The sequence below is a fragment of the Atractosteus spatula genome, chromosome 9, assembly GCF_055471065.1.
Source record: "Atractosteus spatula isolate fAtrSpa1 chromosome 9, fAtrSpa1.hap1, whole genome shotgun sequence".
Classification (NCBI taxonomy): Eukaryota; Metazoa; Chordata; class Actinopteri; order Semionotiformes; family Lepisosteidae; genus Atractosteus; species Atractosteus spatula.
In genome coordinates, this window is record NC_142714.1 from 24,355,335 (window position 1) to 24,377,408 (window position 22,074).

The 22,074-nt window shown below is 41.1% G+C and overlaps 1 protein-coding gene across 1 annotated transcript in view; it reads right to left on the reverse strand.

Annotated features, from left to right (window-relative positions):
- Positions 1–828: 828 nt before the first annotated feature.
- dcaf5 (ddb1 and cul4 associated factor 5) overlaps positions 829–22,074 on the reverse strand; it is a 33,922-nt gene continuing 12,676 nt past the window's right edge. Inside the window, exons 5-9 of the mRNA XM_088924968.1 lie at positions 21,742–21,871; positions 18,267–18,480; positions 10,859–10,925; positions 8,011–8,138; positions 829–2,919 (exon numbers count right to left, since the gene is read on the reverse strand). Coding sequence (XP_088781094.1) covers positions 1,426–2,919; positions 8,011–8,138; positions 10,859–10,925; positions 18,267–18,480; positions 21,742–21,871 — 2,033 coding nt within the window. The 3' untranslated portion in view covers positions 829–1,425. The remainder of the gene's footprint in view (positions 2,920–8,010; positions 8,139–10,858; positions 10,926–18,266; positions 18,481–21,741; positions 21,872–22,074) is intronic.

Sequence of the window (22,074 nt, forward strand, 5' to 3'; positions counted from 1 at the left end):
TCTTTTTGAGAAACGCCCTGGGATTTTTAAAGACCACAAAGAGTCGGGACCTCGGTTTTATGTCTCATCTGAAGAACAGCACCTTTTTTACAGTATAGTGTCCCCGTCACTATAATGGGGCATTGGGACCCACACAGACCCCAGAGAGAGCGTCCCCTGCTGGCCCCACTAATACCTCTTCCAGCAGCAACCTTAGTTTTTCCCAGGAGGTCTCTCATCCAGGTACTGACAGGCTCACACCTGCTTAGCTTCAGTGGGTTGCCAGTTGTGAGTAATAGGGTGCAACTCTACAACTTAACCCTAACAGACATGGAAAATGCAGCATTAAAATAATTAAAAGTTATATTGATAATGTATATATATAAAGTTAAAACTAGGGCAATTAATTTTAAACAGTATTAAAGAATTACATGTTTCTCAAAAGTATCTCAAAATTGTTTTTAAAACCCATGGTAGCTGTTGAGAAATACTTTTAACTCTGCTGAAAGAAAATAGTATATACTGAGAGGCATTAAAAACAAATGAGTTTGGGAACGAATAACACTTGTTTTTTTTATTACCCCTCAACATAGGAATTTATATACAGCAAAAATGTATAACCTTTTTGTCAGTGGGTGATATGCAGTAACTTTGAATAAAAGCTTTAATTTTACTTGTTTCAAATATGCAAAGAATCTTTTGCAGTTTGTCATTTAGCAGCCCACTGAAGTTAACGCTTCAAACTAGGAAGGGTTATCATCATATTTTGCCAAACAGGTCAAAAAAATAAACTGTAACCTAGTAATAACCCTTTCAATATTGAAAGTAGAAAACAGTGAATGCAAGAATGATGGGTGAACACTGGAATATAACTTTAATGCACAATCTTCAAACAAATCTTGTACATTTGGAACATCACAATAAGTTCTGCGGAGAGAGGTTTTGACTATGCCTGATTATGCCATATCCCAGCTCACAGTCCACAAAAGAATCCCTGACTTTCAACTCTCTCCACATGGAACACATCAGAAATCCAAAGCGCTTGGTAAGTAGGTCCTTACCTTTGGAGAAAAGTGTTAGATTTTGCTTTGTTAAACTTAAAAAAGCCCAAATTAATTCTTCTGAACTGAAAACTGAATAATTAGCAATTGCGCTACTTTTGTTATTATTAATGTCTGCTCTGATTGCCTTCTCTGGAGTTGGAATTCAACTGAAAAATCCAAGCAAAAATTTGATTGACTGCAAAAGAACAAGCCGGCAGGTCCCCGTTGCTCAAAGTAGCTGTCGATGGCAAGTCAGGATGGGATAGATGTCTTCTATGACTACCTAAGCTCCTAGATGTTGCAGTTTTTAGTCTGAACTCATACTAAATTTTAGGAACTCAATGATGGCTCTAACACTTAAAAAAAGGCTCTTTTCTCAACATTCAGCCTAGATAGGTTGCCATCATGTTCTGAATTTCTTTTCAGACGGAGAGCTCTCAGAGTCTGCATCCTCTGGCCCGGCTCGAGTCCGTTTTAGCCCGGCTCCTGTGCTGGGCACCATCCCAAGGGCTTGTGGTCGTCTGGAGGACCTGTCTGCCATGATTTTAGAGCCCAAAGATTCTGCTTCTGGTTTGCTGTGGCTGGAGATTTGCGACTCATTTGGGGAGGCCTGAGAACTTTCCAACAAGTCTTGATTTTCCCCATCTCCAGGATGCTGTCCATTGACGTCCATATTGTGCTGAATGGTGGAGTCGCAGCTGTTCTCTGAAGGCTGCGAGATGCTGCTCGGCTCCAGAGCAGCAATAGGAGGTGGGGGTCCGCTGTAGGCCTCCACCTCAGTTTCTGAACCCCTGGCTCCAACACTGCCAGCTCCCTCTGCCATCAAGTCTCTTTCTCCACCTGCCCGCACCTCCTTCTTGATTGGAGATGTCAGGTCCTCACCAAGAGCTTTACTAATGGGGATCTGAGGAGCTGAGCTCTCCTCTGCTGGGGCTCTACTCACCCCTGCTAATTCCCTTTCCTCTTTGGGACTCCCTGGAAAGATTTCAGGGATTGTTCCGGGTGGAGCATCATGCTGAAACCTCAACCTGTCTTTGTCTGGGCTCACGCACCTGGCTTTTTCAGAATTTTGTGCTTCATCCCCAGAGGATGAGGAAGGGTCCTCTACAGTGATCTTGGGGTACGCGCAGCTGTCCATCCAAGCATAGAGGCCCCTGGCAGTTTCGGGCCTCTCCCCCGTCAGACATGGGAACCTCCTACGGCGCTTCCTGGATGCGTTGCGTTGCCGGGTGCTCACCCTTCTCTGCTCCTCTTGGGCCTCCTCCTCTGCCTCACTGCTGGTGCTGCTACTGCTGGTGCTGCTGCTGGTGGCTGCCAGGGAAGAGGCTGCGCTGGAGAGGCTGGAGTTTTCCCTGGGACTTGGAGAGCGAGGCCGAGGAATTGGGTCCGGCCAGTATTCACTGGACTCGGAGGAGTCGTTCACGAGATCCAGCAGGCGGACGGCTTGGTAGGACTGCGCGCGGTGAGGCGCTGAAAGCACGTCCTCCTCCACGGGACAGGGAGAGCCTGTCCGTGCGGGGGCAGCCAGTGAAGACGAGGAGGAGTGTTCGGAATCGCTGTGGCCACCCGGGGTGGCAGCGGCGGTGCTGGCTGCCTCTCTCCCTGCCCTCCCTGACCGGCGCCCCCGCGCATGCAGCTGCAGGATGGTGCCCTCGCTCAGGTCACTGTCCGAGTCCGAGCTCCAGCCCTCAATCTCCCGGCGCACCAGCGAATCAAAAAAGGCCATCATGCGCGGGTCCTCCTGGATGGACTGGCTAACATAGTCGTGGGACAGGCCACTGCCGCTGTTGAGCACCAGGCTGATGTACTCCTCGTGGGTGTACAGGCTGCGGGACTTGTCCTCCACGCGCCCCTCCAGGTCCCCCACACTGTCAGGCTGCTGGTATGGGCTCCACACCTGCAGGACAGAAGAAGGAGAACATAAGAACTGTTACACCAAGAGGGGCATTGGCATCTCCTGAAGAGTACTAGATCTCAGATTCTCATGGACTTTTTGTGAAAAATTCTGAGAGGACCACCTTTGACAATTCAACTGGGTAGACTCCTCTAGAGACCTATTTCTTTTAGTGGGAAGTGCCTCTAATGGTTTCCAACTGCTTTTAATTTCTGCTTGTGACTGCATGTCCATGTCCATTGTTGAGCCTAAAGCTGTCCTTCAGGTTAACGCAGTATTAGGTCAATATATTATGGAGGATTCCAAGCTTCTGAATCCTGCCCTCTGATGTGTTCATGACAAAAAAGAAACATTTCCTTTAACCTGTATGTGTGCCATTTCTCTGCAAGTAATCATTCTGGCCGCTGTTTTCTTTTTTGAATCTCTGAACTCCTTCAAGCCTTGTGAGAAAAGATGACCAAAACTGCACACAGTTTTTACAATGAGGTTTTACTAGTGTGCTTAAGGAGTGGAGCCAGGAGACAAATTTGACAGCGACATGTTACAAACTGATCTGTAAAACTCTTCCTAAAAAAGGTAACACTCATTTGGTGAGCAGAAAACATTTCCTGTCTGCCTGCTTATTCAATCAGCTTCAAACTAGATCAGTTAAAGCAGCTTTGTATAGGAATTCAGAATGGATTATTTGACAGTTAAAATAAATACATAAACATGTGAAATACAGATGAATTGGCCTTTTCTGAATGCTTACTGTAATGTATGTAGATTTGCTCGCTGGATCTTTTTCTTTTGGCGGATGTATACCTCCTCGGAGGCTATATTATATGCAAGCATAAGATGTTCTGTGCAGTCCAGTAAATGAGAAGAGCAGCCTGCAACATAGTCTTTGCCTCCCGTTACTTTGTTTCTTTTAGTAGTTCGTGTTATAGCACATACAAGACACTTACAAATATCACATTTTATCTTACGAGTTTATATCCTGGTTACCCCCCTCCATAATATACCAACCACTTCAAGGATGATTTGGTTTCACATAAACAGTATATTCCTGTTCCCCAGACAGTTCTAGCCATTACTACACCCAGGTCTCCAAGATTTAACCGCTAAACCACACAGCTTGTCTCACACAGTCGCTCAATGCCTTCTCCTTGGTTTGCACTGTAGACTTAACTGTTAGCTCTAGCAAACATGATATCAATATCTCCCAGGCTCTTTCTTTCACTTCAACCACTAAGACACACTCTGTTCCTGAATCTCAGTCCAATAACACATTACTCTGCCCCCTGGCTCTCACCAGTAACCCCGTTATTCCTCTGAATTCTAAAAGGTATTTGCAAACAGGCTTCTGTTTAACAAGATCAAAAGTAGCACAAGCCCATGCAAGCAGAGATAAAGGAGGGGTTTGGATTTAGATTGCTAACAAGATGAGGCCTGCAGTGAGATAACAGAAACTGAGACGTTTAAGAAGCATGTAAAAAATTCCTTTAGTGAAGAGACTGGTCCGCTTATCCCTTTGCTACGTTGACCTCCTCCCCTTCTGACGAGTCTTAAGCTAACACTGTTTTTATAAATCTGCTTTTTTGTGTAAATTACAAGGTGCAAACTGCTCAAAGTGTTACACTTACTGTGAAAGCAAGCCTGAGATGTGTGATACTGTGGCTGCAGATGTGCGGGAGAATCATACCTTGAACTTTAAGGAATCATTTTAAAATGAAATACATTGTTTATTTACAAGGCCTGGATAAAAACACAATAACAACAGCAAAACAGTCTGCCTGAACACTTCTTATTTCACATATATGGTCTTGAAATGCCATATAAAGAGCAGGCTGTTAAATAGTTTAAGGCTGATTTACAGTAACCTGGGCAGGAGCCCTGTCTGAGAAGGCCTACAGTGAATGAAACAGGTACGGTTATAATGAAGTTATTTTTTAAAAATCCTGCGTGCACAAGCTTAAATTATATTTGAAACAAGTTTAATTCTACTTACTTTCCCTACCTGTTCAACAGACCTAACCTGATAGCTGGTTAGAATGTTTTGGTTGTACACACATTGTGCACATGTGCACTGTAGAAGGCTAACCCACCATGTACAAACAATTAATTGTGGTTGTATATTTACTGTGCCCGGGATGGTCTAATTCTGACCATCCTGTCAGTGTCCTGTTACAGTGAGTGGATCCTGTCCTGAGTAAAGTTCCCTCAGATCCAGAAGGCCCTTCTCCATTTTCCTAACACCCCTTTTCACAAGTGGGCCTGTGTTGAGTGAAAGCTGGGGCAGTCTGCTCTAATGAAGTTCTTTTTCAGATCAATGTCCATAATTATTCATCCATTTTCTATTCCGGGTGGTGGGAACCAGAGCCTATCCCAGCAAGCAATGGGAGCTAGGCAGGATGAACCATAGATGGGATGCCAGTTCATCACAGGGCACACACAGCCACAGTGCTTGGCACTCAAATAGGGAAAGGTCTTTAAGAATTCAAGCCACTAAAATCACAAACAATCTGGACCTCCCTGCCCCCAGGAGGGGCTTGAAGTCCCACAATTTAGTTTGATCTGAAAAGTGACCGTTATTATTATAGTTCTAGCACAATTAGCTTAACAATTAGTTTCAAAAAGGTACTATTTAAATCCTGGCAAGCATTTAAAAACTCAAGTACTTGGTTTGGGATTGAAAAAGTGATTTGATTAGAGATATATAAGGAACTAGGACCTAAAATAACAATTGTGTTATAAGAGAGACAGAGAAAAAAGGACATGCAGCAATTACGATTCAAAAGTTCTTAGGACAGACTTTAAGAAGCCGAACAGCTGAGTAAAGATCTGACAGGAGATGAGGCAAGATGACTAGACATTTATCATCAAATGAGCCTGAACTAGCAGCTGTTCTGGGCAGTATTATGTGCTTTGGTGAATAGAGGGGAGCTGTTTCACTGACATTATCTGGCTCTCTTATCAGCTCCGCCCAGCAGTATATCAAGGTGACACTGGGTGTTGCAGACACTGATTTCTAAAGGAAAGATTATCCTGGGGGCAGTGTTTAGCTCTGGAATCCAGCTCGTTCATCACACAAATCTCATCCAGCACCACGCCTTTCAAAACTACACTGAACTAAGGGGAGAAAGGATCTATGGTGATAGCCATCATACCTCCCTAAACATTAACACTATGGTGTGCCCATACTCACGGAGCTCCTATTTATGCAATTTTGAAATAGTGTGTGTATAGTCAGAACATAGTACCTCAAAACCCAGGAAATTTGTCACTATAGTTAAATTAGCCAACTTTAACTCGCCAAACATACGATTCAATTTCGACAAGAAAGGAGTAAGAGAATGGAGCTCCTGAACAGTATGAGCAATAAAGGCGCTTGACTAAAGCGTCTATTGGATATCACCAATTTGAGCCTGGGGACTGGGGCAGGTAAGCACAGGATTAGAAACCCAGGGACTCTTGCCTTTCTAGCAAACAAAGCTCCTGTGACTTGCTGGGCACTTGCCTGGCACACCGTCCACCTGCAGATCTGTAGGATTACTTATAGTACAGTCTTATATCACTCAGGAGGAAAGGAGAGCCACTGCTTTAAAAAAGTGACAATTCTGAACTGCTTGTCATATAATAAGGAAATAATTTAGCACAAATTAATCAACAAAAGAAACAGAACCCTGAAGGTGTAATATGAATGCTGCAAAACATAGGTGAAATCTTGGGCCAGTGTAAGTGTTACACAATATTAACCATAGTCCATCTTGCTGTTCAAACCAGGAAAAAGCCAATAACAAACAATAAAAGGTTAAGGCTTTTTCTTATCTATATTTCTTTTTTACTGTGCACAAAACTAAATTTTTACTTAATTTAAAATATGAGCTCTTATCAATCTGGAATTATTTACATCCTCATCTTTGTAAAAAGTAATAATGCAGCAATGCACTTAGTCCTGAAAATTACAGATTTTCAGAATATGTAAATGATAAATGAAAAACATTAGAAAATGTTGCATCTCAGCCACTGAGGCAAAATGAATGGACTCGAAGCAGCTTTAATTTTAGGATTAATGCAGAAAAAAATAAACAGCTAACTGATCAAGTACTACTATATTAAATGGAGGAGCTATCCAATCCCTAAACAGGCTGAGGAAGCAATTAACAGACGTGAGTTGCTTTAAACAAAACTAACTTCAGAGGAAGAGCTTTTAATTAAAGCATTTTAAGCCCACCAAAAAAACCCAGCCATTTCTGGTAAAAAAAAACCCTCAGATGTTCAAAAAAATCTGCACATTACTGTACTGGAAACTGCAGCAGGACCAAAACCAAGGGCATCGCAGTTCGATAACCCTTGTCCTTGTGGCTAAAGCTTAATGGCCTCATTGACATATAACAGACAATGAACTACTGTATGTTTTCACTAATCATATTTCAGACAACTTTTATGCACTGCAGTTATTTTTTTTTCTTATACAGTGCCTATAAAAACTTTTTTATTTTTCATTAATTTAGTAAAATGTCTGGATTTTTTTTACTTTATAGAGTACTTTGTGCTGATGAGTGGCAGAACTTCTCAACATGGTTCCATGCTGTAACACAATAAAATGTGAAAACATCCAAGGGGGGTGTAGACTTTTTATGGGCAATGTATATTTGTAAGCATTCAGAAAATGCCAATTAATCTCACATGTTCATGTATGTAATTAAATTCATGTACATAGCTGATTTAACTGATTTGATTTGAAGCTGATTGTATAAGCAGAGACTCGGGAAAAGTTTTCTAATGATTGAGCAGTAAGAGTTTTTTGTAACATCCATCCACTAAATCTAATGCAGGGTCTCAGGGGAGCCAGACCCTCTCCCAGAAAGCAACGGGCTCAAGGCAGGATACACTCTGGATGGGATGCCAGTCCATCCCAGGGCAGACACAGACACACGCACTCACACCAGGGCCAGTTTTCCTAGAACCCAGTATGTCATAACATACCAGTATGTCTTTAGAGGGAGGAAAGAAACCTCTTTGTGCTGCTCACGTTGGTCCAACATTATGAAGCAGGGGTTCCTAACGCTCCAGCCAATGGGGGCAGTGCTAGGAAGACAGTACACCTACCTTGATGACCTTTTCAACGCCCGAGGAACAGATCATGTAGGTGTGGGGGTTGAAGCGGACCTGGTTAACAATAGACCGGTGCCCCTTCAGCACCATGAAGGCTCCGTTCACCACTCTGCCTGGGCCTCCTGTACAGCCAAATACAACAGTAAGAGTTTGAAGCCAATTTACAGCAACACCTCACAGCTCCTGACAGTTTATAATAACCAGGAAAGGGTTCTACAGAGCCAGAAAGGAAAAAAAAGTGCAGATGTAAATGTATTTAAAATCAGTGCTGTGGCCAAACATCTTGGAAATGTTGTATCTGACAGTGTCTTTCCTAAAGCACACATTTGGGTCCTTTAAGATACAGTAGCAGAGAAAAGGTAGACATGGCAGTAAAATACACGTGCAGACATGTGGTGATGGTGAACTTAAAAAAAACACAGAAGAAACGTTCCAAATCTTTACAAGAGAATACAGCTGGATTCATTAGGGACATCCAAAAGCCTCTTATTCAACTCCAAATTCTCTTAAGAAACCAGTATTGCAAACAGAGAACGCCGGCGGCATTTAAGTACTTTGGAAGAGTATCTGACTTGAGAAGAAAAGACATTTGTGCAACAAAATGTAAAATGTGAATAAACGGAGACATACAAGTAAATTTAGTGTCAGGAACCACGGCCTGCAAGTTTGTGCATCATGGGAGAGCACTACTCATCCTCCTTGTGGATACCGAATCACAGGGATTTTACAACAAAGGTTGACTCGGTTAGGCTATCAGCAACAAAATGAAGCATTTCTGAATGAGACTTAGTGATTCTCCTAGTCAAATTTTGTTACTCTATTATGTCTTGTCTGTTATGTATTTAAAAAACTATACTCCCCTCATGAATCTCAAAATGTTTTTTATACCTTTTGTAGTACACACTTTGTTTATAAAAATAAGTTGCAACAATTTTATATAAATAAAATGATCAAATATTACAACAACATACATGTAACAGGAGATTAAGGACAGTAGAAAGTACTGTAGGTGTAGAGCACTTTCCATTAAGAGGATATGAGATACTGAGGACAATAAAACAGAAACTCTGTCATCATGGTCTGGTGCAGACTGGTTTATTGTTTACAGTATTCCTTCGGTGATTTCCCTGTATTGTACAACAACCCGAATCTTGTCAATCAGAAAACATTTTCTGATGTCATTTCACAATAAAAGTACAAGTGAAAGCCTACAGGTAACAATGGATACAAGATGGACCTTTGAATCCAATTCAAAACAACTCTTTCAGCTGTATCGCCCCAGACAGCTTGTGAATTGCTTCTGGGTTGTAACGTGACAACACAAGGCCGAAAATGAAACTGTTAGACCTAGTGAAAATAACATGAAAACAATACGAACAACACATGAGGAAGGTTTTTCCCCATCTATTTTTATTACAATTAAGAGCTCATAATTCAAGAAGTTCTGTTTGTAAATAAAGGATTAATCTTGCCAAGGGCATTTCAACACCTGCAAATCTTTACAGGGGCTAAGAAATAAACAAATCAACACTTCAGAAATACAGAATCAGCCCCACATTTTGTATCATGCACATCCCCCTACAGCAAACATTATATGTCACTGCTGAATAGTTAAAAAAACAACAAAGAACTTAACTTTGGGAGAAACATTCAATCAAATAACATCCATTGATATATTAATATAAATAACATACTGCTTCAAACTGTTCTGACAAATGTCCAAAAAATTAATTCCTATTTCTAGACCTTCTATGGTTTCCTCTCAGTCAACGTAGCCCCAGATAGCCTCTGCTGGACTCAGACCCAGACTGTGAAGGCCATGGCATTCATTTCAGTTCCTGAGCTTGCTTTGTGCTAAATCAGGGGGCTAGACCACTGTCAGACCAAAAACTGAAGCCTTGACCTAATCTTCTCTTTCCAGATGGTACAGAAATGTGGCAGTCTTGTATTTCTCCCTTGTGTGGATAACTACATTTTGTAACACCACTAATTAGCTAATTAATAGAAGATGAGGTCGCACTAATATGCAGCCTCAGCCCTCCATCACGGATGCCAGAATGTACACGAATGCTGTGGCAGAGAGTCTCCTTTTCTGTATCAGCTGCACAGTCGTCTGTCACTGCTGAACAGCCTCAGATTTAGATGTCCTTGACCAGAGGACTTTACCTCAGTTAGACAGCTTCCTGATGTAGCAGGAGCCAGGGAGGGAAACCAACAAGCAGTGGCTTGTCGGGGTGATGGGGAGACAGTTGAGGCTAGCTCGAGGAAAAGGTTTAAAAAGGCGTTTTTTCCGGCCCTAGTGAGGGGAGGGCGGGAACAGAACTCTGGGTCGTGATTAATACCAAAGACGTGGGGGTTTGTGTTAGTTTGTTTATGCATAGTTGGCTTGTTTGTTTTAGCTTTTTATTTTTACTTTTTTTTACCATCTTAACATCCCTTGGTTTTCATTTCTTTGTTATACTTCTAACACTGTTGTTTTCTCTTGAAAATAAATGTAGAAATACTTCTATCTCTTTTAACTTGATGTATCTGAACTGGGGGGGTCGTTTAACAATACACAAAAATAAAATGTGTGGAAGAATTCTTGACGGGGCCAAGATAAGTAGGATTAGCTTGTTCTCAGATGTTTCTACAAGTACTGTAATATATCACAATTGTAAGTTACTTAAAAAAAAAGATTTACATTCTTTTTTTACAGATTTACATATTTTTTTCCAATAAATCATCTCTGCTGTTGCATATACTACATTACCGACCCTGACATGGTGGATCTCTCTCTTTTTCCGAAGTGACAAAAGTTTTTTCCACAACCCCTAACCCCTGCAGCCCCGATTTCACCCACCTGCCTCTGGATCCTTGGGAATTCTCCACATGTACAGGTTGAAGTCATCTGATCCTGACAGGATGTACTGGAAAACAGAAGGAAAGCACATATGTAGGCGTGAAGAGTAATTTCCAAGTTACTGAGTAGTGCAGCAGTTGAGGCTATGATCCACATCCTGGGTGCCAGTGCATTAGTGAGTATGACACTAAAACAATAAAACATTTACAAGTGCTTTGACTTTATTAGTTTAATGAACTCCAGCCAGTTGAAGTAAAAAGAAGCAACATGAAACCCCTTTAAAGCCAAACCCTGGTTCTAAGGGAAAACGGCTCCCATTTCTGTTTATTAGATATATTTTATACATGACGAAAGCCGTTATTACCTTAAGGGGATACACAACCATATACAGACACTTACACTCAGAAATTGACTTTAAGTGAAGATACTAATGGTCACTTGAATTCACTGTATTAAACACAAAGAATGTTTCTATTCTAATACATATGCATGGGATTACCCAACACTATCCATTTATCTAACTGTTTACGACAGCTTTGATCCAATTCAGGGTCGTAGGGTGAACCAGAGCCTATCCAGGCAAGCAGGGGCATGGGAGGATGCACCCTGGATGGGATGTCAGACTATTGCAGGGCAGACAAAGCACACACTCATACCAGGGCCAATTGTCCCAGAAGCCAATTAACCTATCAATATGTCTTTGGACAGCAGGAGGAAAGAGCAGCACCCGCAGGAATCCCACACAAACGTGGGAAGAACATACAAACTCCACACAGATAGCAGCCCAGTTCCAGAACTGAACAGAGAGCCCCAGCGCTGTGAAGCAGCAGAGCTAATGACTTTGCACAAGTGCTGCCCATTACCCGAATCACAACTACAAATACCAATTGCACAATAAATTTGAATTTTTCTTTTCTATGGTATTGGTACCATAGATCTTAAATGAGAATCCTAGAAACCTTGGCAATCAATATTCCATTAGCAGCTGCAAACGTTTTCCTGTGACTATAAAATTAGGGCCCTAGTTTTTGTCACAGTTATGCAGTGTGCCACTCACATTCTGCAGTATAACGAGTTTTGCGTGGTTCCTAAATTCATAAGCTTTATAAGAATAAAAGACAGAACTGAGAATACAGCATCTTTTGTGACTTGTTATATAGAACACTGTGGCTGCCACAAAACTGTTTTATATAGCACCTTTAAAACAAACAAGGCTTTTAGGACTTGAACAGTGAAGTTTTCTGTTTCATATGGCACCTAAAACAAAATAGCACGTTGTTTGTCTGCATTGCAGAGCAGAGTATGGTTAACAGGCAGAGGAAAAAAAAACTTTCAGATTTTATTTCTTTTCCTTTTTTAAATAAATGGCTTCATTGTTAAGCCTCCTACAGGCTATGGACACAGATTCATGTAGAAAGGTATTGGAAACAGGAATACTCCTGGGGGCCACAGCCCTCCCCTCAGACGCAGTACTGTATTTGCTCCAGGTATCTGAATGGTGTGTGCTCTGAGCTTAGCCACAAGGGCCAGAAAACTAATTAGGCTGGCTTGCAGTTTCTGACATAGAATTAAGGCAACGGGTTCCAGATGATTCTTTTTTTCCAGCTTAAGAAACAAAAGACCAGCAGGCTCTGCAACATAAACATGGCTTTTATTCAGGAAGCTTCTTCAATAAAACATCCAGAGAGAGACTGCAAGGTCACAGCAGCAGATGGTGACACTGAATGGGCAATTAAACCTGATCTCAGGGTTTCACAGATTATTGGTATAGCCCTTACACACAAATTTAGAAATTGTACATAAATTAAGTTGAATTTTATTCAGGAAACAATCTCCCCAGTTGAGTTAACTTCCTGCGCAATAGCTTCTGTTGTTGTACGCCATTTTAAAATATTTTTTCCCCCCAATTTTCAATTTGACAATATCATTTTACCAGCTCTAAATCCAGTATGCACGTATAAAATGTTTTTTTTTTTTAAATAAGATGGTAGTTTATTTTCCAAGACTTTTTTTCTCCCTCTCAGACTGTCAGTAATTCTGAACACCTACTCCTAATGGGTTTCACATACAAGCCCAGGAAAGACCTTCTGGACAGGAGGCCATCAGAACTGACCGGGCCATGTTCTTTCTGGACACACAGTAGAGAGGCGGTTACCAAGAGCACCACGGCTCCAGGCTTTTGCACATCCCTGAAAAAATCAGAGCATCGGTGTGCTCCGAGGGGGGAAGAGGGGCTCAAAAGTGGAGCACATTCCTGAGACGCCTGAAAGGCACACTAACATCAACACGCGAGGCTTCCGAATGATGTAATGTCTGCAGAGCTCCGTGAGAGAGAGGCAGCGAATGAAAGGTTTAACCCCAACACACAACACACTTCCCACCAGAGGGCTCTGGACAGGTTCCAGAGGGCAGCGTGCGTGTGTATCTGCATTATCTTGTTTTATAGACCACAGTGGACTCCTGTGACTCCATACGACAAATTATGGAGAAACTCACCCTAAAATACATCCAACACCATAAAGAGAAATGACACAGTAGATAGAGGGGTAGAGGGATATTTTAATTGAAATGGACAACGAATGTCATATTATTGTAACTTTGTGGTGCTCACTTTTCAACAAAGTGAATGGTCAGAGTTGAATATGGACCAGTTAAGAACGAGAACAGCTACAAATGAGAATATTTCAAATGAAATCTGGAATAAGACTTTTAACACATAATATTTATTTAGTTAAAAACCTTGCCATTGCTCTTCATTGGTGCATTCTGTATGGAAAACATATTGGTATTACAGGTAAAAAGGATTAATGATGCATTATTAGACCACACCTTTGCTCCAAATGTATTAAATTGTCTTTTCACAAACAAAAAGAGAGGATTTTAATTGAAATTTCAAGCAAACACCTTTAAATTCTGAGCGATACCTCTGCATTTATATTAATCTAGCCTGTTAAGTAGTTAGTAGCTAATAGATCAAAGCAGACTTTTCTTGAAAGAATCCAGGGTATCTGCTTCAACAACTCAGCTTGTTCCACACTCCCACAACCCTTTGGGTAAAGACATGTCTCCTGCCTCAGTTTTCAAACCTTCCTTTTATTTCTTCATAAATTCCATCTCTAGATGTTTAAAACTACCTAGAAGCAGTTTCTGAGGGAAGTATTTTTACGTATTTGAAGAAATATGTAATGAGGAATATGTCTATATGAATATGAATATGTTTTGAGGAAGCCAGAAAACACAAAGCTCATTCTCTCCTCTCAAGCTTAAGGAATTTCCTCTTCACAAAGTGGAAAACTAACGGCCAAGAGGCAGGACACTGTCTCACACTGCTTTGTTTCACCTGAATTCATTTTTTATGTAATTGCATTTTTATGAATCTCCACACTCCTTGTGTCTGAGGCATCATGGGGCCTCATGTAGGGCATCCATATTTCTCCCCAGGAAATTTCTAAAGCCGCCACAAGACACACATCAGTATTCTTGACCAACAGCAGTGATCTGTGGGAAGTCCACTGCCTGGCTTTGTACCCACCAGCAATACTGAAGATTCATGCTATTCTAATTCCCCCTTTGCTTAGAGATTCACCATCTTCTTTCATCTGTAAGCTACCTAAACAAAGGATTTCTTCCTTCTCTGCTTCTCTTGATGGCAAACTTTGTGATTGTTTGTAAGGTACATCCTTCTTTTTATTATACAGACAGCAGTGTGGAGCAACAGTCTTGGTTCTGGACTTACAATTGGAAAGTTGGGTTCAAATCCCTGATGAGATGCTGCTGTTGTACCCTTGAGCAAAGCAGTGCACCCAGTTGCAGTGAAATATCCTGCTGTATTAGTGGGTGCAAAGTTAAGTTGCTTTGCATAAAAGTGTCAACCACATAAGAGATGTTGGTCATTAAAAAAAGGAATGACTTCCAAGGTTTCTCCTGGGAAGGGGAGTTGATACTTGGTTTGTGACGCACTGATAGCACTATAACAACACTGATCTAAGTCTGTGATGATACGTTCTTGCCTCTTCATGGTAATACCTTTTCCTAAACTACAGGTTTTCATTTGCTAGTTTTGCCGATTGTGACGATTCAATTAACCACTGTAACCCTTGCATTCACCAATATTTTTATTTACAATAATCAATCACTTCCAACAGTGCCTGACAGTGGCAATGTTATAATGGACTTCTCCAAGGCACGCCTCAGATGAGGCCATCAGAGTCCAGCCCCTTGTGTGAGCAGACAGATTTTTTTTTAAATGAAATTTCAGCAAACTGGGCAAAACCCAAACGAGCCAGGAACGGGCCCACTCAGGCGTGCCACACACCTGGATTTTCAAACATTTGTGTAGTAGACTATAAGTAGTTTTCCATCATTCTCCATGGAGAAACACTGGTATCTTTTGTTTATGTTTGTTGTTGTAAAGCTGTAAATCACAAAAGCGATTGAATTAGCCTATATAATTAGACTGTTTAAAATGTTTTCAGTCCTGAACATTTAGGACAGGAGACAAAATCAGCATTAACATTGTAGCAGAGGCTGGACTTCAGAAATCCCAATCTTTCACTGTACAGGTTTCTGGAGTTTACTTGAGGCTGAACAGTGCAAAGGTACTATGGGATTGTATAACAAGATACCATGGGACTGTATGATACATTGTAATTCCCACTTGTGTTTGTGCATTACTAAATAGTGGCCTTTAAGGAATGTTTTAGACTAGAGCAGCAACAAGCTGAGCTCTGAGTCAATGCTCAGAGGGAGCTCTGCTTGCTAAAAAATATCTTGGCTACAGAACACCTAAATAAGGATTTTTCTGAAACAAAGGACAAAAAATCTAACAAAATAGCTCAATTAAGGCTTTGTTAAGCTTCGAGAATTAGAAAACGGTTGGAATGAAATTGTGAAAACACAAGGCATCCTGAGGACCAAGACCTAAACACCCAGCTGTTAAAGGGCTGTTAGGCGTGTTCCTTAATTAAACAGTACGATTCCAGACTCTATCCTCAATTCTCCGGGTAGCAGCTTCATCCTTTCTGAAGCAGATTTCTATTCAACAGTGAGTGTCTCTGTTGTTGACAGCATGGTGGGCTGTCCGCTGTACCTCCAACAGCTGAGGAAACATTTAACAATTTTGTTGTGGGCTTTTGTACTGGCACTGCCACTGAGCTAGCGAATGTACTGTAGTGGGCAGCTTTGCACGCATGCCAACTGCTGACAGACCAGGGTCATCGGTGACGGACCTTAACAAGTGGGCCAACCTCAGTGCTTGATGCAATAAGTGCACATGAGAACTACAGGAACACTCAACTGATCTTTCACTGCCACCACTTCATAAATTTATAGAATAGAAACTATAGGGAAAGGCTGAAAAGTCTGCAAAGGTAATTATGCTTCTTGAAGTACTGCTCACAAGTTAAGGGTATTTTCATGAAATGACAATTAAAATCCTCTTTTTTTTGTAAAAGAAACTGCATTTTCATACATTTGGAGCAAAGGTAATAATGCATAATTAAGCCTTTTTACCTCTAACTTAAATTGCTTCCCATATATAATGCACCAATAAAGAGCAATGACACGGTTATAACAAAAGAAATATTATTTGGTAAAAGTGTTATTCCAGATTTCATTTGAAATATTCACAACGGAAAACAGAACAATAGGAGCTATGGAGAACATAGCAACTTGACTTTCAGTTAATGAAGACAAATCCATGTCTTTATCACCATGGCGCTGCTCTTCTTTCCCTGCTTTGGCTCTCTTGTACATCAAGTACTTGCCTCCAACACTACAGGTAAGACGGCTTGTTCAATCTGCACGTCGTGAAAGCACATACCTGACCTGCCTGGCTCCCCGCTAGGACTCAGGAAGAGCCCAGCCCAAACAGGATGCAACACTGTAAGACAGACTTCCGAAACACGTATTTAAACTCAGGTTTAATGTCTAAGCTGCGGATGCTTGACCCCCAGAGAGACAACCTCAGATCCAAAACATTTGCCAGGAAAGCAAAGTCCAGATTTCTTATACTTCAAGAGCAAGCATTTTTAAGATCTTGTGACTTGAGATTGGCAGACTGCTCAGACTTCCAACCGTCCATTCAGTAACTGACTCCAACATCCTCTGCCTCCTTTCTCTTATCTTATCTAACCTCTGTCCTGTCCAGCCTGATATTTCTCAAAGCCATTTTTTCAAACTCTCCTTCCTGGTTTTTCTGGACACTGCACTAACCTTCTCATCCCCCTCCTGCAGTTCCTTCAGTTCATCACGTGCTTAATACGTGACACAGCCACGAGCACGTGTCCATCTCCAACCGGCAAGGTGACTATAGAAGCAAAGCCTTAAAACTAATTCAGTACAGTGCCCCCACCTGATTAAATCTCCACAGACTCTCAAAAGTCAAACAGCCAGCTGTACTGAGGTGAAACGTTTCCACATTTAATCTCAAAACACTTCTTACTAACTGGAAAAATGAAGATATCCCTGCACTTCAAAAACTGGCAAGCCGAGGAAAGGTCTCAGGTGTGCCGTGGACTCAGAAGAAATCCTGTTTAAATTTTTGGATCAGGACCTTTGCATAGCTCCTGAAATTGCAACCCATGTTCTAAAATGTCATTTCTGGCGATATTAGACCTGATTATTTAAAATTCATATGGTGTGCCACAACATATTTGAGATGTTAAAAGTGTGCCAAAAGGTTTGGGAGCTAAAGAATCCCTCAGGAAAACCACAACTTTGTAACTATCCAGATGCTCCTATCCTCTGTGATTTTTCCCTCACTGGCTGATCTTTTAAACATGACACATGGACGTGTTCTATCACAGATTCAGAGGTGGTCTGCTGACGCAAATTATTATTCCGGAGTCCTCCAGCTGGCAGTGGACTTTGTGAGGTGCTGCTGTTTTTCTGTCTGGAGATTGGTACATTTCATTTTTTTTATTTGAAGCTACAGGGTACAAATGAGCTCACCCACATTCCCCTAAAACTGTCACCTTTAGAACTGCATCTCAGGGAGCCATACTGATTCACACTTAAGAGTAGTAACAGAAAAGCAGTAATAATAAATACTGGGATTTAAGAACAATGCATAACATTATTAAGGCAGTCCTGGTGGCAGATTAACATGCGAGAATTGCATATCGAAAGTATTAGTGACACTTTAATGCATCGAGCCAAACTGCTACTTGAGGTACTTTAGGGGTGTTACAACACATTAATCGACCTCTAATCGTGCATTTCTTGGCAATTGTGGTTCCTTTTAAACATTAACAGCCTTCACTGGCTACATTGCTACAGGGACCTCACTCATGTTTGTCCTGCACTGTCCATGACTCTTCTTGGGTACAGGTTTCATTTACCCAGCAGGGAATTAAAGTGAGCAATTTCAATCAATTTTGACTCTGATACGGATGTAGGAGACGCTCACCTGGTCGCGGTCTCCGGCGAAGCAGCAGCTCTTCATGGTGCAGGAGTTGAAGTAGCCCTGGTTGTCGAACTGGAAGCTGGGCAGGCGGGAGTGCAGCTCGTACAGGACGGGGGGCAGGCGGCGGCGCAGGGCCAGCAGCTGGGTGCCCGTGCTGTTGAAGCGGACGCTCATGGCGCTCTGGAGAGACAGGCTGCCTCCATAGCGCAGCAGGGAGCTGGGGACACAGGGGCGACAGTGAGAGGAAAGAGCACTGGTGCCACAAACCATCAGTGCAGCCTTTCTGGGACAGAAATCCTTGCATTGATCTTTTAATAGTAAGGGGAAAAACTTCACATAACTGTTATCAGGCCAAAGTTCACGTCCAGAAAACATCTTGAAAAAGGTAGAGGCTAATTGCACGCTGAAAAACAGAAAGAAGAAACACAATGTTCGGGCTGTTGTTCAGGTGTGAGACGAAGGCTCAATGTTGTATTTCTTCTTTCTGCTTTTCCCCAGAGCCTTATCCCAGAAACATGGAGCACAAGGCAGGACAACACCCCAGACAGGGCGCTAGTCCCACACACTTTGACACTTTGGATGCTAGGGCCCTTTAGAGGAGCTGAGAGAGCCAGGGGAGGCTACCACTGCTACAGTTCCTCGGTGTCCAGCTGACAATGCAATGAGGGCCAGTTGTAAGTAAAAAAGCAGCAATGTATTCTCCACCTTTAGTGGTGCAGGGTCTACAGAGAGAACAAGACCAGACGGAAAGGAAAGACAGTCTAGGCGGAAGTAGAAAGACCAATGAAGACAGCATGTTTTGTTGTTTAGGCGACTGAAAGCAAGAGACTGAAATGTCGAGTTAGGGCAACCAGATGTGGACAGATCTTCATTCTGGTTTCAGTGCATGCTTGAGCAAATTAAAGCACTTTAGCCATAGCGCTGAAAACTCTTCCTGAAGGAGGAAGGTTAAAGGATGCAGCTACAAAAGCACAGCTGCAGTGATCAGCAACCTTGAACTTCCACAACACACACGTACACAGCAAATTCAGACACATCAATTAACATAGTCGGCATTCCTTTGGAAGTTGGGAGGAAACAACCCAGATAAAACCATATGGATCTGGAGAAAACAGATGATACTCCAGTCCAAAATCAAACTCAGGACATAACAGGTATGAGTCAGTAGCACTAACCATTGTACCACCCTCACATAAATCTTTCTGTATGGAAATATAAGAATTCCTATGGCTTTCTTCTTTTTTGGTTATGCAGAATCTCAGGGAGCTTTTTTAAAAAATGGTAAATGAATACAATTTTTCATACAAACAGTGAGGATTTCAAACCTTTGTTTTATCATCTGTTGTAGTCTTGAAGATATTCTTCTCTACATTTAAACGCCCATGAAATGACAGACATACCTGTGTATAAGGTTGTAATAAACATTAGATTGAAGAAACTGCTACATGATACACTGTACTTCATCCTAATCATTTGGCTCCCTCTAGTGGAAAATTTAGGTAACTGAATTCTCATGATCATTTATAGATAAATCAAATCTCCACGATTGCAAGGAATAAGAACCATTATGTCAGTTTTACATTTACATGATTTGTTTCCTTTTTTTGTTATAGATTTATAGTTACAAACTGTATTGTAGTAAGCCCTCTCATCACAAGAAAGATGGATTCTTCCATGATTTACGAACTTCCAATCTCCTGCAGCCATTAATTTTGTACAGAATCGTATTATATGACAAATAGAGATAGTTGCATTAATATAACCACAAACGGCAGAATGCCAACATGCTTATTTGGACTATTTCAGACATAGTTATTTCCTTGTATTTTAAAAACCACAAGGTTACTGGATGTTTACTGTGGACAAACATTTTATATACATTTCTACCAAGATATAGTCATTATAGCGTTCTTCAAGGTGTTTTAGTATAATATGGACGTAACACAAAAGAATGTTTTCAACTCCTAATATGTATATACCTCACTACTCTGAAATACATTTCTTGTAAAATGTTTCCATTAAAATAAAATGTGATACTTCCAATCAAAGGATTATGCTACTTTGTCCAAACAGAGGTGATAAAAGTTGAAACTATTAACAATACTGTCCTCTCTACTCATAATACACCTAATATTTAATGTTTGCTTCAATGTGGGAATCTCCAAACTTTACAAATGTTCTTTCAGAGAAGAACATGCTGAGACAAAATGTTTTCAGTATGGACAGTGCTACCTCCTAGAAACAGGTTTTTGTTCATCCTCCAGTCTTCTATGTTTAAACCTTTATGGCCTTCATTGTTGTTTTTATGTAAACACATAAAATATGATCTTTGACAGAAAAATAATAATAGTTACAGGCAGTGGGAAGTCTCTCTCCAGCTACGGTGAATGTTCCATTCTAAATATTCTGATGTTGCTAGGCTTGTCAAATGATTGTTTTATAAAAGGTGTATATATACTGTACTGTTTTCCTGGATACATAAAATAATCAGTTTTACAAATATTTAAAGGATGATGAATGAGATACCCTACATTCAAATAGTAAAAAATGGCTACAACAATCAAAAGTTCAAAGAAAAAAAACATTTGTGGTAAAATATAGAACAGTATAGCTCTTTATTTCATGTAATTTGGCTGAGATTATTATTTTTGGCACTCACATCTGTTTGGGAGCTGAACTTTTGATCTGCAATCTAACATCTCTGGACATTACTGTGCAGTCCTAGCAGTCCTAGCAGACCAGAATATTCACAGACTAATAACATAATATTACATAACGACGGGACATTTTTCACATTTAGGACTTTCAAGTTCTGGCAGGCCATAAAAAGTTTAACTTCAGGAGAAAGGAACTTTTAAAAGTTGAGGGCTTGTTTAAACCATAATCAAAAGCATTTTCCCTGGAGAATCCTTTCAGTTCACTTTTGACCTGCTATTATATCTATATATATACAGTAGCTATATCTACATAAAACAGTTATTCAAATCTGACGTATTAAAAGGCCTTGAAAATGACTGGTGCGGTGATCTCCACTTGTGCTAGCTGGATGTTTAGTCCAATTACTCAAGCAAGTGATAGTTACTGTTTGATTTAAGAATGGTTTTGCAATCAAACACAAGCACTGAATTAAGACCTAAGAACAAGGGTACTTTCGGTGTGAGGAATATCTTTGCTTTTTTGCCCAGATGTATTATTTTTTTCTCTTTTCTTTCTTCTGACAAATCAGTGATTAATCAATGTAAGCTCTTGTACCCATTTTCTGAGTTTTTCCACACCCAACCAGAAAACACAATTAAGCCCCCTCGTAATTTAATGCAACTCTACAGAACGTTAAAGATAAAAACTACTTAAATGTATATGACAATCATCATTTTACCAAGAGCAGAAGAATGTATTTATTGCATTACAGCAGGGCCACTGATCTGTGATAGATTAGTGAAGGGGTTTCCTCTGGTGCCACTTCTTAGCGAGAACTCACCTGCGGGGCTTGCGGATGTCCCATAATCCCACTCCTTCTTTGGAGTTGGCAGTGGCCAGGAGCCGGGGCTCAGCTGGGTTGAACATCACGCTGTGGAAGGCGGACGGGTAATTGGCCAGACAGAAGGGCTCTGGAAAACACACACAGGAGCTCCGGTCACATGACAGAGCCTGGGAATGTCACTTTCCAGGGGGTGGCAGCACAGCTTATTGAAACTCAGAGCAAGAGGCACAAAGCCATGTTCTTTAAGCCGATACCCTGGCTTCTTTGAAGAAACTGCTGGATGAGATTTTCAGTTCAATTAGTTAATAGCCACAAATGAGATAGAAGAGC